We start from the raw sequence: 21317 nt of genomic DNA, 5'->3' as shown, positions 1-21317 counted from the left end.
GTGCCTGTGGGTTGGAGGGGTTTCTGAAACAGTTCAAACAGTCCCCACCCTCCTTGCTGGGGTCATATTAAAGAGAATATGAAGTGTGGGGGCAGCTCCTGACTCCAGGGGGAAAACTTCAGACCACAGCAGCAGAAACTTTTGTGACTCCATCTTCACATTGTCCAGTTTTCCAGCTGTGCACATTGAGGGGATCAATATAAATGGATAAAGAAAGGATTAGAGGTGGCTAGGTGGCACATTGAATAGAGCACCAGCCCTGGAGTCTGGAGGACCTGAGTTCACATCTGGCCTCAGGCACTTAACACAAAAACTAGGGATGTGACCTTGGACAAGTCACTTAACGCCAATTGTTTTACCTTCCCCCCTCTAAAAAGAAAAAAAAAAGAAAGGATTAAACTCACAAAAGAATCTTAAGCAGATCTAGGGAAGACAAAGAATAACTGGGAAAGTCCCCAGATTGAGAACTTCCTTTCCTCCTCTCTAGAGTCCTGGTGACTCCTGTGCTAGGTTCTGCAGTTGAGGCCTGTAGCTGTCCTTCTCAGGAATCTCCTGGCCAGACACTGGGAGATGGTGGAGAGCTTGTAGCAGGATCCAGGACACCCTCTCTCTTACCCTTATATTTCCCTCCCTCATTTCTCCATCCCATCAGCCTACTAGAAGAGACTTTCTATTTGCTTTCAGGCACCCTTGGTGGAGATTTCCTAAACACTGGCCTCAAGAGATGAATTCTCCAAAGCCTTAAATTCCATGGAAATTCCATAAACATTGTGTCTCTGAGAAAGACTTTAATTCTCTCTGAATACTTGCCTTTGCACAAAGACATTAGAGGAGTTACTTTTGGATTGATATGGTGCATTATTCCCATTCCACTGGTCTTTCCCATCATCCTTTGTTGTTTATGATTCATAGTTTAAGGAAAAATTGTCCCCTGATTCATTAACCTCATTTCTAGCTCTCACAGAACTTTTCTGAAAGTGAAGTTGTGTTTTCTGTTATTGGTTCAGCTTTCTGTGAAGAATATAGAAGAACCTCAGATTTCCCTAGAAAACAGCTGAGCATAGGGGTGAGGCTGTGATGGGTAGGAATCTTGTATTTTAAAATTCTTAAAGAGAAAAAAGTATATATGCACAGACAACAAATACTTATATACTTACTGTTTCTCAAGTACATAATACAGTATGCATACACTTATAGGAACACATAGCATTATGCATACATATTCATGCACATCATACACTCATAACATCCATCCATTCATCCACCCATCCACCCACAATTTTATATAGATTATACTTGTGCAGTCATGCAAAACACTTCCATAACTGTCATGTTCTGAAAGACTAAATACATTTCGATCCAACCTATGCCATCCCCATTTATTCTATTCTCTCTTTTGACTTTTTCCCCATCAAATGTTTGCTTCTAATTATCCCTTCCTTCCATTTTCCCTCCCTTCCATCTCCTCCCCCCTCTTATCCCCTTTCCCCCGATTTCCTGTAGGGTCAGAAAAATTTCTACACCCAATTGAGTGTTTGTGTTATTCCTTCCTTGAGTTAAATCTGATGAGAGTAAAATTCATACATTCCTACCAATTTTCCCCTACTGCTCTTCATTGTGAAAACTTTCTCTTGCCTCTTTTATGTGAGACTCTAACTTTCTCCTCCCAGTACATTCCTCTCTCATCCCTTTATTTTCCTTTTAATATAATTTCCTCATATTCAAGTTACCCTGTGACCTCTGTCTCTCTCTTTATATGTGTGTGTGTGTGTGTGTGTGTGTGTGTGTGTTCCCTCCAACTCATGAGTTACAAATATCTTTCCCTGTAGGAATGTAAGCAGTTCACCTTTATGAGTTCCTTATGCTTTCTCTTTCCTGTTTACTTTTTCATGTTTCTCTTGATTCTTGTATTTGAAAGTCAAATTTTCTATTCACCTCTGGTCTTTTCATCAAGAAAGTGTGAAGTCCTCTGTTTCTCTTTGGAACAGCAAACCTGAGGATCTTCCCCTTCCAGCTTGAATTTTTTCTTTTTTTTTAATTAAAAGGACCATCCCTTGACTCACTTTTTAAAGAGGCTTATGCATTGAAGGAGTACCTGGAAAGACCTTAGCCTAAAAGGGCCAGGGTCTCCCACTGCATCCTGAGTCATCTCCTGTCCTTCTTATCCATATCTGGTCACTGAATCCAGATGACTCTGGAGGACAAAGTGAGACTGGTAAACTTGCACAGCCCTCCCTCACTCAAAGTCAACTGTAACTCTTGTATTTTACATCAATTATTAGAGCAGCAAGTAGACCTAGCTGCCTGAATGGGGACCCAGCTAGTTGGGTAAATCAGCTCATCCTTTCTCTTTCCCTCTCCTTTGATCATTTATCAATGAGGGAATGCAAATTATTTTTACAAATTTTCTGTGTTGGAGAAATAAGCCCTTCATCAGAGAAACTTACTTCAATTTTTTTTTCACAATTACTGTTGCTAACTGTTTTCCCTCCATCCAATTTACCCAGTTTATTCTATTCTCTCTCCTTTCACCCTGTCCCTCCTCAAAATTCTTTTGCTTCTGATTACCCCTATCCAAATTTTCCCTCCCTTCTCTCACACTCTCCCCTTTCTCTCACCCACTTACACTCCTACTTTCTTGTAGGGTAAGATGGAATATATGTGTCATTCCATCTTTGAACCAGTTCAAATGAGAGTAAGGTTCATTTTCTCCCCCTAACTGCTCCCCTTTCACTCCTCCGTAAAAACTTTTTCTTCCCTCTTTAATATGAGAAAATTTATCCCATTTTCCCTCTCCCATTCTTTCTCTCAGTACATTATTTAGTCTTTAAAAATTTTTTTCATTTTCAATTCAGAGAATAAAACATGCATTTCCATACACAGTACAATATAAACGATGAAAGTCTGCCATGCACAACTTGCAATTGCCCTAAATGTGCAACAATGTTCATATGTAAATTTCTTTTTATGCCTTTTTTTCTTCCCTCCTGTCACCCTAGATGGTTGCCATTACACAGAAATAGGTGTGTGTGTGTGTGTGTGTATAGGAGAGGGAAAGCATCAATTACTTTGTCCAAAACAGGTCTATTTAGATATTTTATTTTCTCTTCTGCTAATCTCAGCAATTTAAATTTTTGCAAATGTTTTTCCGTTTCACTTGTATTATTAAATTTGTTAGCATATAATTGGGTAAAAAAAACTCCTTATGATTGCTTTAATTTCATCTTTGTTAATGGTATATGTATTCTTTTATTTTGTAATACTAGCGATTTGGTTTTCTTTTCTCTTTTAAAAAATCAAATTAACCAATTTTTATCTATTTTCCTGTTTTTTTCATTAAATCAAGTTTTATTCATTTGTTCAGTGTTTTTTAGACACAATTTTATTAATTTCACCTTTAATTTTTAGGATTTCCAATTTAGTGTCTAATTGGAGGTATTAATTTGTTCTTTTTCTGGTTTTCTTCTAAATTACATTCATTAGTCTGTTTTTTTAAAGTTTTTATTTATTTTTTTGTCTGTAGTTTTCAGCACTCACTTCTAAATGATTTTGAATTCCAAATCGCCCCCCCTCCCCAAGAGGGTATGCAGTCTGACATGGGCTCTACATGTACAATCATACTAAACAGATTTCCCTTTGGTTCTATTTTTTATTTCATTTTTATTTTTTGCTTTTTGAAGGGCAATTAGGGTTAAGCGACTTGCCCAATATCGCATGGCTAGTAAGTGTTAAGTGTCTGAGGTCGGATTTGAACTCAGGTCCTCCTGACTTCAGGGTCAGTGCTCTATTCACTGTGCCACCTAGCCACCCCCTTCCCTTTGGTCATAATTCTTCTTTTTGGAGTTTCTCCATATAATTGCATGCAGATATCAGTTTTCCTCTGATAATTGCTTTTGCTGAATTACATAGGTTTTGCTGAAGTTTCCCATTTTGGTCATGACCTTTTTGAATTACTGATTGTTTTCATGACCATTTTAACACTCTCACTCTCTAAGATGAGCTGCTTTAGTCTCCAGTTCGTTTGGACTGGATGTTTCCAGCTCATTGAGGGCAGGGACTGTATTTTATCTCCTCACCAGGTAGCACAACACCTTGCATTTAGGACAGACTTAAGAAATGTTTATTGGGGTGAATTAAGTACAAACCAAAATACTCTGTTAGGCATTTGAGACATTGCATAACCTGAGCACCCCCTATCTTTCCCAGAGTACATGGAGTGACTGAGGTTGGCCCAGTGTCTCTGTGACTTCTTCCAGCAAGGGACATGGAAACACAGGTATATACATTAAAACTTAATCACACTCATGTACTTGTGTCCATCTCTGTGTGAGCTTCTGCATATTCATATCCACATACCGTACACATTAATATATGGAAGGGATATTCATGTATTCATGAATGTGTGCTTATGTTATAGGCAGATATCTGTGCGCACACAAACACACATACATATTCTTTCCTTATATGACTGTGACTGGATACAAAGCTCCAGGCCAGGCCTAACACCCAGGTGTGCATTCAGTTTAGGGGAAGTCAGAGTCCTTATAACATCTCTACAGGAAGCAGAAGCATCAGGAGAATCTTCAATTTCATTTATAAAAAAGTTTTGCGGGAGTGAGGAATTCAGGAGACGGCACTTTGCACATCACCCAAGGATTGAGGGTAGGCAAGTGGGGTTGGGTTAATGGCCCACTCCCATCCTACAATAATTCCTTTGAGGCTTCTGATCACAGGCAGCCATTGAGAGAGGTGAAAGCATTGCTAGAGGATTATAATTTGTGTAATTTCCCATGGGTTTGAGGAGTTGCTTCCTGAGGCCAGTATTAAGGAAATTGCCACCCTTGGTTCCTAAAAGGAAATAGAAAGTCTCTCTCTTATTGCGCCTATGTGAAAGAGAGAACATAATGGCCAAAGAAGTTATTTTGTTCATATTGTTGAGTCTAATGACTGTCTTTCAACTTCGGCCTCACAGGGTATAAGCCTGATATTTTCCAAGCAGAACAGACACAGGAGCAAAGACAGAGATTTCCAAGAACCTTCAGAAGGACGTAGGGCATCTTTCCCTTTCTCAGGTGTGTCTGGTCTGATCCTGCCAACTCTAGCTCAACTGATATCTTCATGTGCATTGTTATAATTTTCTTCTAAATTCATATTGACTTTCTAACAAAAAAGTAAAACAAAGTCCCAACATCTGAGGTTAGGGAACCTGGCCATCTTTGTGGAGGAAGGTCATCATGACATCTTCACCCTCCATGGAAGAGAAATAACCCAGAGCAGGGCTTTGAGGGTCCTCTGATGAGGCTGGTGGTGGTCCCAGAAGTGATGAATCATCTGCTTCCTTCCCCTATTATCAGAAGGAACTCCTAACTTACTTTTCCAAGCCAGCCCATTCCCTCCCTCTGCCTGGCCTCCCAAGCCTTCTTTGTCTCCTGCCCTCATGCTCTGCACACCTTGCCTACCCTTCCTGAGCTATTAGGCCCTCTTGTTGGAAGGACTGTTATTTGCCATTGTTGTGTCCTTTCACTATTACAAAGAGTTCATTGGGCAGGGAGCACAGCCTGAGGTGGCCTGAGTAGCTAAGGTGCAGTACAAGTGTCTTCTCTCCAGAGGAGAGTTCCTCCCTCATTCTTCAGAGCACACTGAGCATCTCTCTGTAGAGGTTCCATTCCTGTGGGCAGAGAGGCTGATGACTCATGAGGAGAGGCTTTCCTCTCTGGGCTGCACTCTGATTCATCTAAACAAGACTTCTATCATTTCATAGAAACCTCTTTACTCTGGTTGGTGGCTCCAGTGTGGACTAGGGGACCGAGGCTCACCATTCCCCTCCAGCTGTACTCAGGCACATCTCCAGAGGACTTTGCCTGCCATGTCCCCAGGCCAAGTATCTTCATTCCTCCATTTCCTGAATCCCCCACTTCTTAGCTCCTTTTTATGTGTGCCCTGCCCTTTAGGCTGTAAGCTCCTTGAGGATATTTAGCCTTGAGGATAATAAACTTCAGTTGACCTAAACTGACATGGGACTCTCCCCTAGAGTCCCACAGTACAGATCTCAGAATTCTGTGAGTAGCATAGTACTATAGGGGTGAGAGGGAGCATTAGCCTGAAATTCTTTACGCCATGTGAGCTCAGAGCCAGGTCATCCTATGGACTTAATATCTAGCTTCCAATTTGTTAAAACCTCAGATCTTTTCCAGAAAAACTTTGATCTTCCATGACTTCACCTTTTTTTGTGATTCTGGTTTCTCCTTAACCCAAATGAAAGGCTTTTAATTTACTGACATTAAATTTTAGTATTAAGTTGACATAATATTTTAGCCATTGGCTACCTACTGTGTGCATGACATTGGGATGGTTCCCAACTGCTGCTAATTCTCTCAAGCAAGATTTCACGAAAATGTTCATCATAGATACTGCTTCTGTCTATGAGGTCTAGGCCCATCCTCTGTGTTGGGTGTATGCTCTGTGTGTCACATGTGGGTGAGAGATGCTGTGTCCCCTTCCCCTGACTCAGGCTCAGTGGGATGCTCCCTTCCATATAAAGCCCCTACAACACCTTGGCCCATACAGGGACCTCAGTAGGAATTGAGTCACAGAGAATGAAAATTGGAATACAGAGAGTCACTGAGACAGAGAAACACAGAAATTCTGAGAGCCTGAGACCTGGAGAAATGGAATAAAAACAAGAGAGGATGCTGAGCCCCAGCCTTGAGCTTAGAGGAAGAGAAATACTTAGCTCAGCTGCTGTGATTGGGTGGAGGGCAGAAGGAAGCAGGAGTGAGGCATGGTGTGTGTGTGTGGGGGCATGGCTTAGCTGGAGGCTCCTCTGTTCAGGGCAAGAGGAGGGGAGGAAGCCTGTAGGAAGCTCATGCATTAAGTCTGAGAGAAAACAAGGTGGAAGAACATGGCCCATGCAACCTTGAGGAGTCTGACCCTTGACTTTAGTCCTTTATTTACAGAGATTGACAAGGAAAGAGCAGGGAGACAGGTTGCCTAGAGGATATCTTTCCTCTTCCTCTCCTGCCCAGCACAGGGACAGTGGCCACTTGTGGAGTGCCCTCCTCTGGGCTGGTGACACATGAAGCCATGGTAAATTCTGGAACACACATTCAGCTGGGGTTCACAGAGTTCACAGAGCCTTGGGCCTGGAGTCAGGAAGACCTGAATTCAAATCCAGTCTCAGAGACTTTTTAGCTTTGAGACCCAGGACAAGTCACTGGACCTCTGTTTGCCTCAGTTTTCTAAACCGTAAAATGGGGATCTTGAGACCATCTACCTCCCAGTAATGCTTCATATGAATCTTAATGAGTTTTTTCAAAGCTTGGTTTTCCAATCCTGTATTTCAAGAAATCATAAATGACGTTATATGGGACAGAAGATTCAATTGTCCCAGTATTTTTTTTTAAAGCATTTGGGGTTAAGTAACTTGCCCAAGGTTACACAGCCAGTTTTCTTTGTCTGTGTGTGTGTGTATGTGTGTGTGTGTGTGTAGGTGGGTGGGTGGGTGTTAAGAATCTGAGTCTGGAACCAATCCTGGGTCCTCCCAACACCTGGGCTGGTGCTCTTAATCACTACATCACCTAGCCACCCCTGTCCCAGTATTTTTAAATGATAGAATAAATAAATAGGGAAGAGGAAAAAATAGAAATCAAACCCATAAACCCTAAGATATCTTTTTGGTTTGTGCCTTTGGGGACAGCACGCCCAGTTTGCTGTTGTTCTAGGTTCTTAGTTCTGGAAGAGAACCAGGGGCATCAAGAAGGTGACTTCTTGACTTGCAAGTGAATTGGATTTAATGGCAAAAACAGATCAAGGCAATGGGAGTTGGCCCCAATTCAATGGGAGACCTTCATATTTTTAAGGTCTTTCCCAGGTCTCAGTTTGTCTGAGGCATGTCCGATTCAGTGCTTAAGGTTCATCCAGAAAGGAGGTAAAAAAAATGGTCTTTTACCTAATTAAAGGAAATCATATGCTTACCTGTGGGTACTCTGCCCATAGGAATTTATTTAATTGTCTGAGGCGTGTCCGATTCAGTGCTTAAGGTTCATCCAGAAAGGAGGTAAAAAAAAATGGGCTTTTACCTAGTTAAAGGAAATCATACGCTTACCTGTGGGTACTCTGCCCAAAGGAATTTATGATTTCTTGAAATACAGAATTGGAAAACCCAGCTTTGATAAAACTCATTATAATTCAAATGGAGTTACTTGATCTGAAGTGCCCACCAGACATTATACAGCAAAGCCCCCTAAAAGCTGCCAGAAGGGACCCCTACCAGGGTCCCTGGAAACCACCTGATAGGCCACAATAGTGAGGGAACTTTTCATATGGGTGACTTCAATGTTAGAGTAGGCTCAGACTACCAGACTTGGCAGGGAGTCCTATCACCTAAGGCAATCCTTCAGGATGGGTATGAAATATCCTGGTTAGCGTTCTCTCATTAATTGTTGTTCAGGCCTCTCTTTCAACATCGTGCCCACAGTATACAACAGGACCTGTTTTTTGTGTTACCACTTAATGGGATCTTATGCTGAAACTAGATAAGAGCAAGATTTGCTTTCAGGAACCAAGGGTGGAGATTTCTCAAACACTGGCTTCGGGAAATGAACACCCCAAAGCCTTCAATCCAGATAAAGCATTATAAGTGGTGTTTCTGCGGTAAAGACTTTGATTCTCTCTAAACACCAACCTGTACACAAGGGCATTAGGGGAATTACTATTGAACTGGTGTGGCCCATTATCCCCAATCCACTGGTCTTTCCCATTATCCTTGGTTACTTATCAGACATGGTTCCAACAATTTAAGGAAGAAACATCCTCTGTAAGCCACCTGTTTCATTAGCTTTTTTTTCTAGCTCTCACAAAACTTTTCTGAAAGTGAATTTGTTTCCTCAGCTGTTCATGGAAGTCAGAAAAAGAGGGTGTCAGATTTCTCTAGAGTAAAGGTAGGTATAGGGGTGAAACTTGGACAGGAAGGAGCTCTGGATTTTAAGGTTATAATGAGGGAAAAACTGTATATACTTAAGAAGACATATATTTATATGTGTATCACCTTATTCGTTCACAAAATACATATATGATGGACATATATGAACACAAAGGAATGCACACTCACATGCATACAATAAAATATCCATAGGCATTCCCACTTACATACATGCATATATTTCTGTCTATGCCAGGCACTCTTAACCTGGAGTCTGTGAGTAGTTTCTGAATGTTCTGTGAGCTTGGAGGGAGAGTAATTATCTTAATTTTCACAAACTTCTAATTGAATTTCAGTATTTTATTGAATTATTAAGAAATTAATCTTAAGAGGAGGAGTCTATAGGCATTGTTACAGTATAGAAAATATTAATAAAACAAAGATACATAGATATATTCTCAGAAATCATGTTTATGTACAAATATCCACACCTAACTCTTCATATTATTTACAGATATGCTGCATATGATGTTTTCAGTGATGTTGACAAATGCTTTCAATGAGGTTGAGCATGGCATCAAGGTCAACTACCCCACTGATGGTAAAATTTTCAATTTGAACAGGCTGTGAGCCAAGACCAAAGCGGAGGGAGCATTGTGCCTCCTGCATTTCCTCTGAGCTGTTTTAATCCCGCTTTGCTCAGACAGCACAGCACCTTCTCTGATGTGGGCATAGCATGCAGAGTGGTCCTATGCCAGTGTCTCCCATGTCACACAAAGTCCTTCAGAGAAGTGTTGGGAGTGTCCTTGTATCACTTCTTCTGGCCACCATGTGAATGCTTGCCCTGTGTGAGTTCTTCATAAAAGTCTTTTTGGTAAGTGTACATTTTGCATTTGAATAATGTGGCCAGCTCATTAGAGCTGTGCTCTCTGAAGCAGAGTTTGAATGCTGGGCAGTTTGGTTTGAGAAGGGCCCTCAGTGCCTGGTACCCCACCCTGCCAGGTGATCTTCAGGATCTTCCTAAGACAATTCAAATGGAAGCGATTCCATTTCCTGCTCTGGCACTGGTGGACTGTCTAGCTTTCACAGGCATGCAACAATGATGTCAGCACCATGGCTCTGTAGACATCAGTCTGCTAGTCAGTCCAATACCTCTTCTCTTCCACCCCTTCCTTCTGAGTCTGCCAAACACTCAGCTAGCTCTGGCAGCCATGCATTAGCCTCATTATCAGTGTGTACATCCCTGGAAAGTCACTGCCAAAGTAAGTGAATGTATCCACAGCATTCAGAACTTTTCCATTTGCTGAACCAGTGGTTTCACCAGTGATGGTGGCTGAAAGAGCACCTGGGTTTTCTCGGTGTTAATTTTTAGGCTGAAATGAGCACAAACAGCAAAGAATTGATCCATACTTTATTGCATCTCAGTTTCAGAGGTTACATTGGTACACATTAATCCACAAACAGAAAATCATGGCAGCTTATAGGAAATGCATTCCTAAATTTGGAGAATCCAGCCCAAATGTTCAAAAGGATTGTTTGTGTCCAACCCATGACAGAGCATTCCCAGCTCATGTGGGTCTGGTCAGCCACAGTTGGACACATCAAAACTTCCCTTTAACACAGTGATGTCATTTGGTCTTTGAGAATGAAGGACAACACCTGGCCAATTGAATGTATGTCTTCCTCTCCATGTATTCTTTCCTCTCTCACAATCTCTCCTATGGGCAAAGGGAGACAGTGACATAGAAGCTCACAGTGGTACTCTCACTCTCTTTAGGGTCTCAGGTCTTGTCCTTTTCTTTCCTGCATTTGTAACATCATCTTTGGGCAGCAACCCCAAGTGACAGAGAGATGGGATGACTGTTCCCTAGTTATTTCAGATTGATAACATTACATTTCTAGGAAGTACACTCATAAGGAACATTCTCTACTTCCCAGGATTATTGTGAGGATAAAATTTATAAAGTGCTTAACACAGTGGCTAGCACATAGTAGGTGCACAATAAATGCTTACTTCCATTCTTCATTCCTGTCATTCTCTTTGGGCCATAAACTTAGGGTGGAGGCTAACAAGCAATTATTTAATGGGAAAAGGGAAATAGATTTTTACAAATTCTGTTATATATGTATAGATACACATATATAGGGATGTTACATGTATGGTATATATGTATATATATGTTTACAGAGAGAGTAAGAGAAAGGGAAAGATAGGGAGACAGAGACAGAAGAACAGAGAGAGAGAGAGAGAGAGAGAGAGAGAGAGAGAGAGAGAGAGAGACAGAGAGAGAGAGAGAGAGAGAAGATATTGATATCCTGCTGACTACACGTCAGGCACTGTGCTAAAGATCTTACAAATATGATTCCCTTTGGTCCTCTCCACAGCCCTGTGAGGGAGATGCTATTATTATCACTATTTTGTAGTTGAGTAAATTGAGGCAGGAAGAGTTTGAGTGGCTTGCCCATAGTCACATAGCTCAGATCAGAGGTTGGATTTGAAGTTGGGTCTTTCTGACTCTAGCCCCAGGGCTCTATCCACTCTACCACCCAACTGCCTAGAGAGTTTGGTAGATCTAGAAAGTATACTGCTGAAAGAAATAATGAGACAAAGGGAATCATGCCCCTCTCTTCTTCCTGGGCACATAAAGGAAGCCCATTTGTTTCAACAACATGTCTTGATGAGAACAATCTGGAATTATACCCAAAGAGTTATTAAACTGTCTGTGCCCTTTGGTCCAGCAATAGCACTACTTGTTTAATTCCCAAGATGATTAAGGAAAAAGGAAAAGAACCTAGGTGTTTTAAAATGTTTACAAGAGCTCCCTTTGTGGTGGCAAAGAACCGGAAATTTCATTTATTCGCCTCAGAATGAAGTCTCTTGTCTGTTGGTGTGGAGGGTGTCTGTTATCTCAGTGCCTAATTCCTGCTCATCCCCCAGGGCCCTCTGTAGGACCACTTTGAGGGGCGCCCTCCTTTTATGCCTGTGACTGCCCAGGAAGAAGTAAATGAGGGGGTTGGCGCTGCTGTTGACACAGGCCAGGAGCTGACTCAGCCATTCAGGCATGAAATCTTTTTTGAAGCGCCTTATGAAGTCCTCAATTTCCAGGGGCAGGCCACAGAGCAGGAACACGAGGACCGTGAGCAGGACCAGGAGGTAGAGCCTGGGGGGCTGCCGGCGCTGGGAGCTGCACTGGACCCTCAGCAGCAGAGTCAGGCTGGACACGCACAGCACGCAGGTGAAGACGATGAACCACGCTAACTCGATGATGAAGAAGTGGCGACAGAAATGGTGAGGATCGTACAAACAACTCAAAACACCCGTCACACAGATCAGGCCGCCCAGAGCCCAGAGGGCAGCGCACACCGCGGGGGACGTGTGCTTGGGGCGGTGACAGCGGTACCAGATCGGGAAGAGCACGGAGAGACAGCGCTCGGTGCTGATCGCAGCCAGGAGGCTCAGGCCCACGGTGTAGAACGTGTATGTGACGTATTTCAATAACCCGTGCATGAAAGAATCATGCAAATAGTTAACAAATAGGTGCATGGAGACTAGAAAGTAGGAGCAGAGGAAGAGGGCGTCGGCCGCGGCCAGGTTGAGGATGTAGACGGAGAAAGGGTTCCTGGGGATATGGAAGCCCAGGAGCCACAGGACGGCGCTGTTCCCCACCAGCCCAACCAGAGCAACGAGCAGAGAGGGAATTTCCATCCAGTTATTTAATAGCAATTTCCCAAGTGCTACAACAACCGAACTCTCATTTGCACTTCTCTCTGTTGCGTTGTCATAAACACAGTCCCATTGTTCAGGTGTGGGGGACGCAGCCATGGTGGTTGGTCCCTGCCCCAGGACGCCTGGCTGCTCTCGGAAGCCCTGGGGACACAAAGACAAGGAAGCACATTAGGGACTTTTCCAGAGATTTACTCCCATGTCTACCTTCAAGAGGTAGAGCCTTCTCTTTCTCTTTCCCTCTCTCTGGGGTGGAGCTAGGATAGAGCGCAGTGGACAAAAGTATGGGCTTGGAGTAAGAAATGAGTCAAAATCTAGTGTCAGACATTTATAAGCGAGAGAAATGATTATGTTACTTCTACTGATAGCCAATAATTCAGGTAGAAGGAAGACTTCCCCTTCCCACTCCCTCATTCAACAACCAGTCCCCTCTAGCTTATTCAGTCAGTCTCTGAAGGACATCGCTAATGGATGAGATGCTGCTGTAGGTTTTTCAGTCATGGCTGGGACCTGACCTAACTAAAAGAGCTTGCAGAGAGAATCTTATGTAGCTGTTATCCTCACCCCACCATTGTTCATCGGCTGGGTAGAGATGGATGCCTTTGTCCAGATATCTGGAGGCAGCTGAACCTCATAAGGCCCTCAGCAGGGGGGAGAGGGCGGCTGAAAGCTTTCAGCCCATTTCTGTGTCCACCACTAATTGGTTTTTAACCAGAGTTGATGTCTACCCTCTGATATGACCTGATTTTCAAAGACTTTTGAAACATTCAGTGCTCTTCAGGGGGGATCTTTGGTGTCCATGAGCGCCATGGACCTCAATCTATTATTTGCTACCTGTGGTTAATAAGGTGATCATTAGTTACCCAGAAATTATCTCTCAGACTTTTCACTAGTCATATTAGTGACTCTGGGTGACTCTGGACAAGTCACTTAACATCTGTTTCCCTCAGTTTCCTCAGTTGTAAAATGAGGTCAAACAAAGGACAAAGTTCACAGGGTTCTTCAGAGGACCAAATGAGAAAGTATTTATAAAATATTTAACACTATTGCCTAGCACATAGTAGGCTCTTAAAAAGCTTGTTCCACTTTCCCCTTTCACCCTTTCTCTTTTCATGATGTGACAGTGAATTATAGAAATGAGCCTTCTGGAGAAGATTGGGGGTACACCCATCTCTCTTTTCTTTTCTGAGCACACTCCAAATCATCCCTCATTTTCCCTCTCTCTTCTCTCTTTACTATATGGGGGCTTGACTTCCTCCTACAATCTATGTGGACAGGCCTAAGTCACTTAATTCAATGCAGTAGACATTTGTTTGTTCATTTAATGTATGTATGTATGCAATTGTTTATTCATTTACTCATTTATTAATTCATAAATTCATTCATCCATTTGTTTATATTTAAAAATTCTACCAACTTTACTTTTTACATAATTTCTATTATTCTACATTCAGTCCCTTATACAGAATCAATTTTCTAAAAGATAAAAGAAAAAAAGAATAGAAAAGTATTTCAACACAACTAACCATCACATGAACTCGGTCCAACAATGTGCTACAGTGTTTCACATCCATAGTGACTCATTTGTGGGAAGGAGGGAAGGAAATGCAAAAATCTTTCATTGCATTTCTGTGCCAAATGGCAATAAACATTTGCTCAATACTTATTGTCTTGAGATACTGGGCCCAGAATTATTTGCACCACTGGACTTGGTGCTGGGAATTCAAAGACAAAGAAACTGTCCCTGCCCTGAAGTAGCTGAGATTGTACTGAGAGTGGGCAGAGAGGGGAGGATGCAGCAGCAGGTGCTCACCTCCTGCCAAACCAGGTGATTGACTAGCACAGAACCTGACCAACTGCAGGTGTCAGGACTGTTACTTGCTATGGCTTCAGCTTTTTTTTTTATTATTGAAAAATGATGTGCTTCAGGGACAAATGCCTGTGAAAGGTTATGAACAGTTTGAGAGTAAGAGATTGAGAATGGGAGAAAATCAAGGAGATATGGGGTCAACCGCCCCTGTCCCGGAGCCCTGGCCTGGAGAATAGGGGGAGATGTTTGGCACTCTCAAACTGTAGGGGCTTTTGAAGCATTCCAAAGAAAACTCTCCCTCCCTGCTAGAGGCTGTATGAAAGATTGCTGAAGGTTGAGGACTGCGCCTACCTCCAAGGGGATAAAAATACTTCACAACACAGTGGTAGAAACTTTTGTGGCACTCCCCTCCATTTCCCACAGTGATCAGTTTCCCAGCTGTGTACATTGAGAAAATCAATGTAAATGTGCAAAGAAAGGGTTGAACTTACAGAGAAATCTTCAGTAGATCCAAGGAAGACAAAGAATTACAAGGAAAGGTCCCCGATGGAAATCTCCCCTTTTTCCTCTCCAGAATCCTGATGACTCCTGTGTCCGGTCCTGCTGTTGATGCCTGTACCTGTCCTTCTCGGGAATCTCCTGGTCAGACCCTGCGTCATGAGGAGTGGGAGAGGAGCAGGATTCAGGACACTTCCTCTCTTCTCCTTATATTACTCCCCTCCCCCTTGCAACCACATAGAACTAGCAAAAAAGTTTTTTTATTTGCTTCCAGGCCCCAATGGTGCAGAGTTCCCAAACTCTGGTCTCAGGAGATGAACTCCCCCAAAGCCTTCATGTTCAGAAAAAGCAGTATAAGTGGCTTCTCTGGTAAAGACTTTCAATCCTTCTAAATATTATCCTGTACACAGGGATATTAGGGGAATTACTGTTGGATTGGTGTGGCTCATTATCCCCAATCCACTCATCTTTCCCATTATCCTTGGTTACTTATCAGTCATGGTTCCTACAATTGAAGGAAGAAATATCCTCTGTGGACCACCTGGCTCATTAGCGTTTTTTCTTGCTCTCACAGAACTTTTCTGAAAGTGAATTTGTTTTCTCAGTTGTTCATGGAAGTCCAAGAGCCTCAGATTTCTCCAGAGTACAGGTGGGTATTGGGATGAAACTTGGACAGGGAGTAGCCCTGGATGTTAAGGTATAATGAGGAAAAAACTGCATATGCTTATGAAGACATATATGTGTATATATATATGTATATACCACAATTCATTCATAAAACACATATATAATGTACATATATGAAAACAAAAGAATGCACACTCACATGCATACAGGAAAACATCCATAGTCATTCCCACTTACATGCATGCATATATTTCTGTTTATGCCAGGCACTCTTTTTTATAATGCTTTATTAACTTCTGATTTACATAATTCATTTCCACCAGATTTTGAGTTACAAATTTTCTCCCCATTTTTCCCCTACTCACCCCCCCCAAAATTGCAGTCCCACAAGATATCCCCTCCTCCAATCTTCTCTCTCCCATATTTTCTCCCATACCCCTTTTGACTTTCCCAGTGGATCTCTATGCCCCAGTGCTTGTATATCTTATTTCCCAATTACATGTGAAATAGTATTGATAATAGTATACACACACACATATACATACATATTTGAATATTTGATTTTAAAACAGATTCATTCCCTTCCTCCCTTGTCACCCACCCTTACTGGGAAGATAAGCAGTTCAGTATGGGATGTACATGTGTGGCTAATGCAAAACAATAACATAGTAGATATATTGTAAAAGACCGACTATATTTCCCTCCCTCCTATCCCACCTCCCACTTGTTCTATTCTCTATTTTGATCCCGTCCCTTGTCAAAAGTGGGTGCTTCCAACTTCCCTACCCCCCAGCCTGCCCTCCCTTCCATCATACCCCCTCTCATCCCCTTCCCCCCATGTTCTTGGAGGATGAGATACCTTATTTCATGTGTATTTCATTCCCTCCTCAAGCCAAATTCAATGGGAATAAGGTTGACCCATTCCCTTTTGCCTTCCTATTCTTCCCTCCATTGTAACCATTTTCCCTTGCCTCTTCTATATGAGATAGTTTACTCCATTCTTTGTCTCCCCATCTCCACTCATTATATTCCTCTCTCACCTCTTAATTTCACCTTTTAAGTATCATACCTTCCTGTTAAATTGGTCCTGTGCCCTCTATCTATATATACTGGTAAACATATATACACACATTCACATATGTATTCATATGCCCATATACCCTCATATATAGACATATATATGTGTATATATATATATATATATATATATATATATATATATATATATATATATATATATTTCCATTCCCTTCGACTACTGAGAAAAGTTTTACAAGTTACAATTATTGTTTTTCCATGTAGGAATGTTAATAGTTCAACTTTGATAAGTTCCTTATGATTTCTTTTCCCTGTTTACCTTCTCATGCTTCTCTTGCTTCTTGTATCTGAATGTCAAATTTTCCATTCAACTCTGTTCTTTTCAGCAAGAATGCTTGAAAGTCCTCTATTCCACTGAATAACCATATTTTCCCCTGAAACATGATACTCAGTTTTTATGGGTAGGTGACTCTTTGTTTTAATCCCAGCTCCTTTGGCCTCCAGAATATCATATTCCAAGCCCTTTGATCCCTCAGTGTAGAAGCTGCCAGATCCTGGGTTATCCTGATTGTGTTTCCACAATATTCAAATTGTTTTTTCCTGGCTGCTTGTAATATTCTCTCCTTAATCTGGGAATTCCAGAACCTGGCTATAATATTCCTAGGAGTTTTCTTTTTGGGATCTTTTTTTAGGAGGTGATCAGTGGATTCTTTCAACCTCTATTTTGCCCTCTGGTTCTAAAACATCAGGGCAGTTTTCTTTGAGAACTTCCTGGAGGATGATTTCTAGGTTCTTTCTTTGTTCATGGCTTTCAGGTAGTCCAATAATTTTTAAATTATCTCTCTTGGATCTATTTTCCAGGTCAGTGGTTTTTCCCATGAGATATTTCACATTGCCTTCTATTCTTTCATTTGTTTGGATCTGTTTAACAGCATCTTGATTTCTCATAAAGTCATTAGCTTCCATTAGCTCCACTCTAATTCTGAAGCAATGATTGTCCTCATTGAGATTCTTTTTCCATCTGGCAATTTTGGCTTTTTAAGGCATTCTTCTCTTCGTTGCCTTTTTGAGCCTCTTTTGCCATTTGAGTTAGTCTATTTTTTAAGGTGTGATTCTCCTCAGTTAGGCTCTTGACTCTCATTTCATAATTTTTTCGCATTGTTCTCTTTTCTCTTCCCAATTTTTCCTCTACTTCTCTTATCTGCTTCTTAAGGTCCTCTATGGCCTGTAACCAGCTTGTATTTTCCTTTGAAGCTTTTGGTGCAGGATTTCTGACTTCACTGTCTTCCTCCTGTTCCATGCCTTACTCCTTTTTGTCCCCAACATAGGAGTGTAAAGTTGGAATCTTCTGTCTGCTTTGTTTCCTTTGCCTTGTCATGTCACCCCTCAGTCACTAGACCCCTGAGCTTTTTGCCACAGTAGGACTCTGCCACCAGACTGGGGAGCTTTCATCCCAAACGCTGGAGTTTTCTTAGCTGCTGGGGGTATTAGATGGGTGCTCTCTCTGAGGTCTCCACATGCTCTGGCAAGCTGGATACACACCCCAGGACATCCACCCTAGACTACAATTCAGATCCAAGCAGGTTAAAGCAAGAGCGATTACCCCTCAGACTGGTGCTTAATCCCCCTACACTCTGCAGGCCAGGAACTGAAGCTGCCACTGTGGTGCTGGCTGGCTGTGTCTGAATCTCAGAGGCTTCTTGTCCCTGGGGCAAAAGCTATGCACTCCCACTTACTGGGTCCCAAAGTCCAGACTGCACTGACCTCTCACTTTGTCCTTCGCATCTATGTGTTGATAATTCTGGAAATGGCCAAAGCTGCTGCTGATCTGGAGTCTCTTTGGCTGGTGGCTGGTCAGGCCTGCCCTGGGGCTAAAGCCTCAGGTATGGGGCTGGGCTCGGTTCCCAGAGCACTGTGCTGGCCTATTCCTGCCGGCCTGCCAGGCTGTCCTCAGCGGGAGGTTAGCTTCTCTGCGTCATTTTGTGGGTTCTGCAGCTCCAAAGTTTGTTTAGAGTCCCCTTTGTACATGGATTGGGGAAGGTGGAAGCTGGAGCAGAGGGGGGGTCCTGCTTCTACTCCGCCATCTTGACTCTGCCCCAAGAATGACCAGTCTTAAATATGTTGTAGAAGAATTCCAACTCAGGGTCTCTATGTCACTCAAATTTATGATCTCCACATATGTTTAACCATAATATGAGAAATGAATTTTCTTATTTGAATAGGTGGTAAATACAATAAAATAAGATATCTGACAAAGTGTCGATCGAAATTATGACCCAGTATTGTGCTACAAGAAACAAGGAGCAGATGGACTTCACATTTACCTGCAGAGGCTTATACGAACTGATGCTGAGTGAGAAGAGCAGAACCAGGAGAAATTTGTACACAATTACAGACACAGCATATGTGTGAAAACTGGCTTTGATAGACTGAACCCTTATCAGCAATGCAGGGCTATAAATCAACTCCAAAAGTCTCATGATGGAGAGAGATGTCTACATCCAGAGAAGGAATTAGAAAGAACAGAGTTGGAATGAAGATAGAAGGAAACTCCCTGCTCTCTGTCTTTTTCTTGTTTGGTTTTGTTTCCTCTTTCCCACTGTTCATTCCATCTGATAGAATCCTTCTTTATAGCCTGACTAATGTCTAATGTGAAACTATTTGCAGATCCTATATTTGCTTGTATGCCACCATTGCAGGGGTGGGCGGGGTGAAGGGAGGGGAAGAAAATTTGAAGCTCAAGGAATTGTGAAATTGAATCCTGTGAACTAAAAGTAAGCAAAGAAATTAATAAAGACCAAAACAATTAAAAAATAAGAGACAGAAAGAAAGGGTGATTAGCAACAAAGGCTTGAAAAGCAACCAAGCAGCTTTTCAAAATAGCCATAGATCTCCTTCACAAAGAGTTGAAGTGGTGTTACTTACCCACATGACTAATGACCAGGACCTCTTAGTGACTAGGGGGTGAAACCTGTATTCTACAGGTATCTAATTTTGTATGGATTTCAGTAATAACTTGATCATAAAGTGTTCCTATAATTTAAAACTCTGGAGAGTTACTGAGTACTTAGAGGTTAAGTGACCAGAGAACTTAGGACCCTGTGACCAGGGTCATACTTCCAGGAGACATTGGAGGCAAGACTTGAAATATGATGTTTTGACTCCAAGTTCAGAAAAAAAAGAAATTATGACCCAAGATATCTATATTCTATTTACCATTAGCATGACATAACATAGTATATGTACATAAAATATTAAGATAAGAAAAAATCCCATTATTCAAGATAGTATCTTGGGTTAAGGGTCTCATCTTTAATGATCATAAATGGAGGAAAAATGCTCTTAAGTCAGTCTCAAGTGGCCTTGTTGACATAGAAAGAGGCTTTCTGAGTTTCCTTAGAGAACAAAGAGATATCTATTAGGTCAAAGCTCTTCCTCTGGTTGATTAGTTCAGCTTCTGACCCTTATTGAGGTTCAAAAGATATTAAATGATGATCAAGCCTTAATCACTGAATAGGCACTCTCTTAGTCAAACTGAGGCCAGTTAAAGATTTTAGCTTGAAAAGGTCAAGGTCCTCCACTGCATCCTGGGCCATCTCCAGTCTTCCTGATCCATATTTTGTCATGGGAGGACATCTGGAGGACCAAAGGAGGCTGGTGACTTCACAGACCTCCCTCACTTAAATCACACGAATTCACTTGCATGTCATGGCATCGCCTCCCTAATGTCATGGTCCTCTTTGAGAAGAGGGACAAACAGCAACCTCAGTAAGTACTGTCAACCTGCTTGAGCCCCACTCCCATTCACCTGAGAAAGGCCTAAAACCCAAATCAGCCAATCTTTGGAGAAAGACATTTTTGGCCCACTCTGAGCTTGACCCACTGTAATGCTTTGCACGCTTTGGCATAACAGGCATTCCTTTCCTTGCTCTCTCAGTGAACCCAAGCTTTCCTGCCTGATTTTGCTCACTGGAACATTCTTCTGCCAAGAACCTGGCCCACCAAACATTTCTCTTATTTTTCTTAAGTTCCATGACTTTCCCTGATGCAAAAACAGACAGTATCCAAGTTGCTCTTTAATGATCTTTAACAAAGAACATACATAATGAAGAATTGGACTGTCTCCTGGATGTTAGGCATCCAGCATATGAAAAATGACTTCTTGAATCTTGTCATTGCCACCCAGGAGGGTGATGAGAATGGCAAGGGGCCTTGGATCTTGGCATATCAGTATTATTGGAAGAAATGGTGGTTGTTTCACCTGAAGGAGACAACATTTGGGATAACAGGGAAGCTAGCATTAAGTATTAGAAGACAAAACTTTGTCTGCTTGGTCTTTCTGAAGTTCCAGACAGTCAGGATTTGTCTCACCCTTCCTACTCCCCAGCTCACTTGACATAGACTGTAATGAACAACGACAGGATGTTAATGTGTTTTAATGTACTTAAGAGTCATTTAGACTCAGGCTTCCACAGAAGAGAGGAGCCTGTAGCCAAGAGCCCTTTCTGACTCCATAGAGCAATGTGGAGAGGGAACTTTAGGTGCTAGGGAGAAAGAAAATCAGTTGAAAAGGTGAGGGCAGGATAATCAGGACTTCTGGATCTCTAAAGCCCATGGATGGAGTTAGGCCAACTCTAGTGCCAGTCAGTGAATGAAGCACAAGAGGAAGAGGTCTGAATTCTGGAAGCTTTGGAGGACAG

At 42.0% G+C, this 21317-nt stretch overlaps 2 protein-coding genes across 2 annotated transcripts in view; one reads left to right on the top strand and one right to left on the bottom strand.

The window, feature by feature from the left end:
* Nucleotides 1-21317, top strand: part of DHCR7 (7-dehydrocholesterol reductase) — a 300532-nt gene that overhangs the window by 18581 nt on the left and 260634 nt on the right. The window lies entirely within an intron of this gene.
* LOC138144975 (mas-related G-protein coupled receptor member A-like) lies at nucleotides 11784-12743 on the bottom strand. Its single transcript, XM_069066583.1, has one exon. It carries the CDS (start codon nucleotides 12741-12743, stop codon nucleotides 11784-11786), a length of 960 nt encoding a protein of 319 aa, XP_068922684.1.

This window comes from Petaurus breviceps, unplaced genomic scaffold (genome assembly GCF_028583685.1).
Source record: "Petaurus breviceps papuanus isolate PSGF00001 unplaced genomic scaffold, PetGlider_PUasm1.0 90721, whole genome shotgun sequence".
Classification (NCBI taxonomy): Eukaryota; Metazoa; Chordata; class Mammalia; order Diprotodontia; family Petauridae; genus Petaurus; species Petaurus breviceps.
The sequence above is the reverse complement of the archived record's forward strand: the minus strand, read 5'-3'. Positions and strand labels throughout refer to the sequence as shown.